The 10,240-nt window shown below is 42.5% G+C and overlaps 1 protein-coding gene across 1 annotated transcript; it reads right to left on the bottom strand.

The window, feature by feature from the left end:
- Nucleotides 1-5,210: 5,210 nt before the first annotated feature.
- LOC128469487 (beta-microseminoprotein-like) lies at nt 5,211-10,006 on the bottom strand. The gene is made up of 4 exons (XM_053451326.1): nt 9,914-10,006; nt 8,376-8,484; nt 6,398-6,500; nt 5,211-5,957 (listed from the first exon to the last, which is right to left on the bottom strand). Exons 1-4 carry the CDS (start codon nt 9,944-9,946, stop codon nt 5,837-5,839), a joined length of 366 nt encoding a protein of 121 aa, XP_053307301.1. The 5' UTR covers nt 9,947-10,006; the 3' UTR covers nt 5,211-5,836.
- Nucleotides 10,007-10,240: the final 234 nt, after the last annotated feature.

The following is a 10,240-nucleotide window of genomic DNA, read 5'->3' on the forward strand; positions in this document are numbered from 1 at the left end:
AGGAATTTATTAATGACTGTCTACGGGACTTTCTCCAGCAGTTCGTGGTCGTATACCTGGACGATATCCTGATTTACTCAGAGAACTTATCTATTCATCGCGACCAGGTCCGTCAAGTTCTGAGCCGTCTCCGACAGCATGGGCTATATGCCAAGTTGGAAAAGTGCGTTTTTGAGACCCGCAAGGTGACTTTCTTGGGGTACGTGATTACTCCTGAGGGTTTCGATATGGACCCATCGAAGGTGCTGGCGATCAAAGATTGGCCACGACCTACGGGTCTCAAGGCTCTGCAACGCTTCCTCGGATTCGCGAATTACTATAGACGCTTCATCCGGAATTACTCGAGGATTGTCGCGCCTCTAACGGACTTGACTAAAAAAGGGGCCAATGTGTCTGAATGGTCCTCCGAAGCAGTGTCCGCGTTCACTCTTCTCAAAGAGAAGTTCACGACGGCTCCAGTATTACGGCATCCCAATCCGCTTCTACCATTTGTCCTGGAGGTAGATGCCTCTGAATCTGGAGTGGGAGCGATACTCTCCCAACGAGCTTCGTACAGCGGACCACTACACCCTTGCGGCTACTTCTCAAGACACTTCTCTACAGCCGAAAAGAATTACGATATAGGGAATAAAGAACTGTTGGCAGTTATCCTGGCCTTGGAGGAATGGCGTCACCTGCTGGAGGGGGCCTCGATACCGACCTTGATTCTGACCGATCACAAGAATCTTCAATACATAGAGTCGGCTAAGTGTCTCAATCCTCGCCAGGCAAGATGGGCTCTCTTTCTCTCCCGATTTCCGTTTGTGCTCACGTACCGTCCGGGTTCTAAGAACACTAAAGCGGACGCTCTGTCCCGCATGTTTACGCAACCTGAGGCGGAGAGTAGAGAGCCAGAACCCATTATCCCTTCTGCCAAGGTCGTTGCAGCCATTCGGTTACGGGGATATGCTCCTTTGCTGGATCGCGTCACTCGTTCTCAAGGTCAAGCTCCGGATTCCTTGCCGCCGGGGAGGCTCTACGTCCCTCCCAGTTTGCGGGTACCCATTTTACGCACTCTACATGGTGCCAGGACCTCGGGGCATGCAGGAGTGGCACGCACTAGGGAGCTACTTTCACAGACTTTTTGGTGGCCTCATTGGGGCAGAGACATTACAGCATTCGTTCAGTCATGTGCGAGATGCGCAGCCAACAAATCCTCTCACACTCGTCCGGCTGGCCTTCTTCGACCTCTCCCTTGTCCTTCGGTTCCCTGGACTCATGTGGCCATGGACTTTATTGTAGAATTACCGCCGTCCAGGGGACATACCGTGATCCTCGTGGTGGTCGACCGTTTCTCTAAGATGGCCCACTTTATTCCACTGCGGAAACTACCCAGCGCCTCTACTCTGGCGGACATCTTCATCCGGGAGATCGTGCGGCTCCACGGAGTACCGTCTGAGATCGTGTCGGACAGAGGTACCCAGTTCGTGGCTAGATTCTGGCGTGAATTCGCGAAATCCCTGGGCATCACGTTGGCCTTCTCTTCAGCATATCACCCACAGACGAATGGCCTGGTGGAGAGAGCGAACCAACATCTGGAACAGTATCTACGTCTCTTCATCAACGATCATCAAGATGATTGGGTCGATCTGTTGCCATTTGCAGAGTTTGCTAGGAACAACACGCTCCAAGAATCTACCAGGATTTCGCCTTTCTTCTGCCTGTATGGTCTCCATCCACAGTCCCTCCCAGAGACATTACCGGTTTCAGCTGTTCCAGATCTGGAGGAGAGACTTGCGTCTATTCGTACCACCTGGGCTTCAGTACATTCCGCATTGGAACACGCGGCTTCTCTCCAGCAACGTCAGGCTAACAAGAGGCGCTCCCCCAACCCCTCGTACCGGCCTGGCGAAAGAGTATGGCTGTCTACTAGATTTCTGAGACTCCGGGTTCCGTCCATGAAATTGGCCCCACGGTTTATTGGGCCCTTTCCAGTTGTACGGCAGATCAATCCGGTGGCGTACGAACTTGCACTGCCTAGAACGCTCCGCATCCCTCGGGTATTTCACACGTCATTGTTGAAGCCCCTTGTCTGCAACCGGTTTACCCGAGGTGGGAATTCTACTATGGAAACTGCCAGGAGAGCTTCGGACAGAAGGATTCCTCGGGTAATTCTTGATTCCCGGCGACAACAGGGTAGTTTGCAGTACCTGGTACAATGGAGGGGTCTCGGTCCTGAGGAACGATCCTGGATACCTGCGGCACGCCTATCCGTACCACGGTTGTTACGTGCGTTTCATGCTAGGCATCCTTCTCACCCTGGTGGTCGCCCTTTCAAGGGGGGGTACTGTTACTTACCTGCCCCCGGCTCCCACGTTGCCGCCACGGAGGAGAGGGAGACCCCCCTCCAATACGCGGTCACCGGAGCCGGCACGGAGGAGAGGGAGACCCCCCTCCAATACGCGGCCACCGGAGCCGACACGGAGGAGAGGGAGACCCCCCTCCAATACGCGGCCACCGGAGCCGGTATGGAGGAGAGGGAGACCCCCCTCCAATACACGACCACCGGAGCCGGCACGGAGGAGAGGGAGACCCCCCTCCAACGCAAGACCTCCGGAGCCGCCACGGAGGAGAGGGAGACCCCCCTCCAACGCACGGGCACCGGATCCTCCACGGAGGAGAGGGAGACCTCCCTCCAACACTGTGCCGCCTCCGCCGTCGTCTGCAGGACTGCCGCGCAGGAGAGGCAGACCTCCTGGAACACGGCGTCCGGTTTCGGCACTCGCGCGCCCTCTGGTGGTGAACTCCCGAACTGCAGGCTTATATGAAGGGAGATTGCGCCACACTCATCATGGTGGTGATTCCCGGTCATTGGAAGTGACGTCATGAGGTTTGGCGGGAGATTTGAACTTCCTCTGTGGTTTCTATTTAAACCTCTTCAGTTCTATCTGACCTTGCCTTCTGTTGGTTGTCTATGCCTTGTGCTAGTGCCCAGATAGCGTTTCCTGATTCGGTATTCCTGTGTATGATCCTGGCTTGTCTGACTTCGTTGTTTTCCTGAATCCTGACCTCGGCTCTGTTATTTGACTATCCTGCTCTCCGGTATCCTGACCTCGGCTCTGTTATTTGACTATCCTGCTCTCCGGTATCCTGACCTCGGCTCTGTTATACGACTATCCTGCTCTCCGGAATCCTGACCTCGGCTTGTTATACCTGTTCTGTCCTGGAGTCCTACCTGACCACGGTGTCTCCTACTACTTGTACGTGACAAATACATAGTATATTTTTTTATGTCACAAGGTCACTACAATGTATCTGACCTGTGTCTATGGTTTCCTGATCTATCAGGTTTCCTGATCTATGGTTAAACATTTAGGGATGGTCACATTATTATTTAATGCTAGTTAAAGAAACACAACTACTGTATGAACACAGACGTTTTAACCCCTTAAGGACCAGGCTGTTTTAACACTTTTGCGGTGCTCGTGTTTACATGTAATTTTCTCCTCACTCATTTAGGGTACCCACACAAGTTATGTATTGTTTTTTTTCCAGACAAGAAGGGCTTTTTTCAGATACCATTGTTTTGATTATATTATCTAATGTCCCATAAAAAAGATAATAAAACATCATGAAAAATTTAAAAGAAAAACACATTTTACTGGAAAATCTTTTACTCATCCAAAAAAGCTAATGAAAAAAACTGTTAAATAGATTCTACTATTTGTTTTTTGCTTTTTTCTGCAAGTTATCGGGCAATAAGTAGTAGGGTTTTGCTATTTTAATACCATTTTTTCTAAATCTGGTAATTCTTCCCCCATGTGCTATTTTGGGTATCTTTGAAGCCGGCCAATGCAATTTACCCATCAAACTATATATTTTTGAAAACTAGACATCTCAAGGTATTTCAAATGCTGGTATTTTAACCCTTTCCATGCACTAATTCTACTACTATCCTTTTTCAAACTTTGTGGTAGTACCGTATTTGCTCGATTATAAGACAAGGTTTTTTCCAGAGCAAATGCTCTGAAAAATACCCCTCATCTTATAATCGGGGTCGTCTTATAATCAGACCTCAAATAGGTCTGACTATGAGACTAAGATCCAGATCCTCTGCAGCGATGCAGGGGACCTGGATCCTCCTGTGTATGCCCCCCCCAACTTACCGGTGCTTCTGAGTCCCCGGTGCTTAGTCCGGGCAGCATGTAGAGCTCTACGCGATGGTCGGACTAAGCACCGGGGGACTCAGAAGCACCGGTAAGTTTGGAGGAGGGAGGGGGAGGGAGTGTTAAATGGGGGGCATAAGGCATTTCTGGAGGCAGAGTGCTCTTTGAAATGCCTTTTAACCCCCTTAATGCCACTCTGCCGCCAGAAATGCCTTTTAACCCTCTATACGCCACTCTGCCTCCTGAAATGCCCTATACCTCCCTATATGCCACTCTGCCCCATAATATGCCTTTTAACCCCCTAAATGCCAGAGTGGCATATAGGGGTATAAGGCATTTCTGGAGGCAGAGTAGCACATAGGGGGTCAAAAGGCACATGGGACACAGTGGTATATAGAGGGTTAAAAGGTGTATCATGGGGCACAGTGGCATTTAGAGGGTTAAAAGGCATATCATGGGGCACAGTGGCATATATGGGGTATAAGGCATTTCTGGGGCAGAGTGGCAAGCCTGGGGGCAGATGTGCATAACTGGGGGGGGCAGGTTGATTTTTCTCAATTGTAGCTTTTATTAACCCCTTAAGGACAATGGGCGGTCCCTAAACCCATTGAAAACAATGCAATGTCATTAAGGGGTTAACAAACAATTGTTCACATAGTTTACATGAATTAACATTTACTGGTAAAAAAATTTTCCTATAGGGTCGTCTTATATTCAGGCTTTTTCTTTTTTTTCATAAATTAATATTCAGATTTTGGGGGGTTGTCTTATAATCGAGCAAATATGGTAATTTATTTTACTTGCGCTTCAGGTATGAATTTACAGCTCCTGGTATACATCACTATCAAACAACACCCCAATATGTGTTCAGCAACATCTTTGGATGTTTGGATGTTGACGCCCCGGAGAGGGACCAAACATTCTCCCTGATGCCGTTCTCGGTGTTGCTGAATGCCTCGACATCGAGGCATTACAACAACACCGTTTAATCTTGTTTTAATGAAATGACGTGTCAGGCACGTCATAGGTCGTTAAGTGACCGTTTTTGCGTGGCATGCCTAACCCGTAAATGGACGTTAGGGGTTAAAATGATCACTAAATAATTTTATTGTTTCATGCAAATACATAGATTAAGAAAAAATAAAATATAAATTCTCCTGCATCCTCTTTGTAGCAACAACATACATTAACCATAAAGGCAAGTTTATAACTAATTTGAATTTGGTCATATCCAATAACCTTAAACTTTAGTTGTATCATGAGTTACACTGTTTTGTTTAACCCAACTGCAAACAAATAAAGACGGTCGTTTTAAATGCTCTTGTTTGAGAACAATGGCGATCAACTACATCAGAATATATTTAAATGTTGAACCTCTGTGCATTTGGAAGATTAACAGTGTAGATCAACCACTGATTAATATAAATTTGTGTTCATAATATAAGAAGTGCATTATCATGTCTTAGTTTCCTCTGAGAAGATATTTTAGAATAAAAAAAGAAGCCAATGAGTAACAGAAGATCAAAACTAAACACTTTACATGTATTTTACATACAAAAATATGCAATATTAAGAAAATTAAAGTATAACTTGGATAAAATGTTGCATTCAATAATGTGGACATGATTATAATAATGTGGTTAAAATACACATCACAGGTACTAGCCAAGCACAGAATAGTTCTGCAGCTCTCACATATAAGCCAGAAGACATTCTTTAGTTCCGTTATCAGTTCTCCGTACATCATATGTGCAGGATGTTTTATTGAACGTAACTTTACAAGCTTCTTCATAAGCAATTGGCATCAGACTTCTGAAAACATATAATAGGAAATATATTAGTATGTTTCACAAGCTGCATTATGTTCTGGATGCATAACTTATGGAAAATCTGTGTTGTTTTCCGTGATGACAGCATTAGTTAACTCTCTATTTAGAGGACAGGACTTACAATATAGGCATCACATGATAGATAAACAGTGAATTCACTTGACATTCCCACATTTAGCCCTTGCACGTTGTAGGCCACACCAGGTTTAGACCAAGTTTAGCACAGGCTAAATTTAGGGATTAGTGAGTAGTAAATAGACTTTTATCGCTGATTCTGGAGATACGAGGTTCCAAACCACCAAAGAGAGAAAAACTGTTGCAACATTACTAATAAATATTATAGGGTAAATGGACAGGACAACCTTAGCAACCCACATAACCCCTAATCTGATTGCAGTAAAACAACACCATTTTATTACTTACACTGAGCAGCAGGTTATTCCAGTTAAAGTGCATGTACAGTTCATGCAATCTTCTGTTATCCATGTTGAATTTATTGGTCTCTCCTCACTTCCATTAATGCAGACTAAAAAAATATAAATATAAGGTCAGATGCCAAACAAGGTGCATAACAAGACATTTATGTAAAATGGAGGCATTTAGAACACATTTTTACATGTGAATACATTTACACCATACCTTCTATATTCTCACAGGTAATGTCATCACATTACCCACCAACATCTTTTGCAGAGTGTAACTATTCTGTTTATTTTTCCTCTCAAAGTTGGCCTTAGGATCTTTCAAGAGCTAACCGGAAGGTGTATGCTTATTATAGATATTGGGATTTTTGGCAGCTATTTATAACTGTCCTACATACTTTGATTCCCATGTGTTTTTTTAGTCTGTCGTGTGATTCCTTGCACTACAAATCAATTATTGATCTTATCTTCTATACTAATATTACCAGACTATGGGTCTGGTCAAGCAATGAAATTGCTGTGTATTAGCAGGGCCAAATATGTAATTCAGTGTCACATCATATGAGTGTTAGTTTCAGTTATTATTATTTTTGTATAAATTCTACATACGTCTACACAAATTAATTTGTATACACAGAAACTTTGAAGGCAGGTAAGAACCATTCAGTTCATCTAGTCCATTTTCCTGATGTGAGACTCAGGTCTTAATCAGTCCTTGATCTTGTCTTAGATTCATCATAGCTTTATGCCTATCCCATCCATATCTAAATTCCCTTACTAAATTAGCATCTACCACGTCTGATGGAAGGCTGATCCATTTATCTACCATCTACGTTATTATTTTACATCTTAACCTCAGACCCTCTAGTTTTAGGCTATGACATCTTGTTATAACATTTTACCTCCTTTTAAATAAACTTCCCTCCTGTACTTTGTTTAATCTCTTTAAGTTCTATTACATCTCATCTTTCTCATCTTTCCTTCAAGTTATAATACTGCCCTCCTTTAGTTTTTCATGATATTTTTTATCCTGCAAACCACTTACCATTAAGTAAGTAAGTAGCCCCCTACTAAATTCTCGACAAAATGTCAATATCCTTCTGGAGATAGGGTATCCAGAACTGTACACAATACTCTGGGTGAGGTCATAACCACCTCCCTCTTCCCTCTTCCTGCCACTAATGCCTCTCCTTATACAACTCCAGTTAGTAGATTAAAGGAAAACAGAAATAGACAAAGCATGTGTGTGTCTGTTTTAAACTGGTCATGTCATGGTTCTGCAGGTTGACATATCTGGTTCTTCTGCAGTTGGCACCTTAGGTGTTGTCCTGCTTAGTGTATTGATAGGTGCCCTTACATTATGTAGTTGGGTGAACTTTGCAGTGATTACCCATCCAATTAATTTTCTTACCTAAGTAAACATCAAGGTTGTTGAAGACTCAACTTTGGAAATGTATACTTGGTAGTCAGTCCACGTTTTATCTTGTAGGTAGCAACTATTTGATGTCTCATTATTATATCTGATGGTGTATTATATGTTTGCAAGATTTTTCAGATTTCAGGTTAGGGATATCATATCTACTTGTGTTCTGCTCTGAAACCTACTATTAAGTCAGATAACTGGCAGGAGATGACATCTAGGAGCTTCACCTTTCAAACGACTTGACACAGTGTTTATGGTCCAGTTAGGGAGATCAGTGATCTCCCTTCCACCCTACTGGCCCATATAGCAGTGGCATTACAGGGATTCAGACTGATCAGGCTCCCTGTTATGGGGCCCCAAATCTGCAGCCCTGGGCCAGAATATGCTACTGTATTTGCTGATTCATACCAAGTCCAAGCGGTCAAAATGAAGGAAGCTGCAGTTGGAAAATGCATATTTTTTGTAGAAGAACATTTGTGAATAGTCTGTATGATTCTTCAATGTAAGACAATTGTGAGACAAGTACAATACAAAACAATCAGGATGACCGTTTCACCTTCAGGCTGCGGTTGTGCTCTGTCCCGTCTCATTCTGTTTTCTATACATGTTGCATTACATAATATTGCTAAGGAGCCCAAAGCCAGAGCTGCAATCGCTAAGCAATTCTGCAGAGAACAAAAATACACAATTAAGTAGAATACATATTTTTACTCTTAAAAAAAATACAATTGTTGCTTGCATTTTATATTTCAATGATGGTTTCATTAACAGGGTTGAAAAAAGTTAAATAAAAGTAAAACACCTAACAAATAACGCTAATAAGATTTTAGTTTGTTAACCACAGTACTAAATGCATTTCAGGAAAGGTCGTAGATCCACATTAAACTGCCCAGTGAATCGATATGTAATTAAGGTGGCCTTAAAAGAACAGTATTATTTTCTAGCTTTCAACATTTTGGATTAACACATGATATTTCTTCTGGCTTACAATTTTTTTTAAACCAACTATGAGAGACACTAAAATTGTGTACCCATTATATACCACTGTGAAAGCGTCCTGTACTTAAAATATACTATTAACAATGAATTGTTCAGGACCATGGCTTCTGTTAAAAATAAACTTGCTTTACAGGGTGCTGGAATATTATTATTTTGAGAAAAATGATTTACCCTGTAGTGTTTATCCATCTAGATATGTAGATAAGACCATCTTTAATGATAATGTAATGGGGCCAGGCTATCCCTAGTTTGCTGAGCAGTGCCTCTGCCCCCGGTGCTCCAGCTATTAATGTAGGCATCACTCAATGGCACTGTCAACAAGTTCTAGCTGTGGCTTATGTGAGATTTCCACCCCTACGCGCATACATGGGAGTGCTTTCACGCCAGAAAATCTGATGTGAAACTAGGACAGTGGATGGGTAGTGCAGCAGGTAAGCTGATTATGCTCTAGCTAAATTGACAAATTAATTATTGCTAAAATATATTTTATACTTTTTAATTGACCATTTATCTAGCCTTCCCCATGTTTTAGAATGAATCACCAAGACAATAAGCAACAAGACACATCTAATACGTTTCAGTTTTAGGATATCAATTTTTTATTGTAAAATAATTTTCTATTGTATTAACTGCTATAAAGGTACTGCTAATAATCTTGGTTTATATCCTGTAAAGTTTGCATGACATCATAAAAATTGGTTTTATGATAATTTAAATAGCTGTCTATGTCAGAGGGAAGATTTAGTTGATAAAAGTGAGCTATGTAACTATTTCTACCTGAAAGAGTATTTGCATAATAATAAGCCCTGTAAATGTCTATTGTGAATTTGCGTTTGTATCACAGTTCTAACCTATTTCAGACCTCCACACAGCAATACAATAACTAAAATCATTTAGATTGACAAATAAATAGGCAAATACATTTTAAATTGCTATTAGTGCAATTCTTTATTGGTTAAAGGCCAGGGAGGCCGGGATGGAGGAACTTGTCACTAGGAATGCTTAAATTAGAACTTTTGTACCAGTGCCTGAAGCTTTTATGCCTTTTGTAAGATTACATTTTAAACCATATAGAAAAGACTATGCTTTACTTACCCTTGGCAAGCTGCTTGTGTTGTCCCGAGACATGATTGCGAATGATAGATTTAATTCACTGTCTTTGGAAGAACACGTTTTGCCTGTACCTGGATGAGCCACCTGGGTGAATGTTCATATAGCCAAGCGATGTACGCTAATTATTATGAAGCTTCAGAAATAACAAAGGAAGGTGTGCCCAAAGGATGCATCACATGGACTATTACACTACTTGGAGGAAATGTCCATATTAATTAGACTGGTACAGATTTGATTTATAAATAGTACGTTTTAAGACACAGGAACAGTATGTAAGTGCACAGATTGTTGTCTCTGAGATTCTGTCTG

Source organism: Spea bombifrons, chromosome 11 (genome assembly GCF_027358695.1).
Source record: "Spea bombifrons isolate aSpeBom1 chromosome 11, aSpeBom1.2.pri, whole genome shotgun sequence".
NCBI lineage: Eukaryota > Metazoa > Chordata > Amphibia > Anura > Pelobatidae > Spea > Spea bombifrons.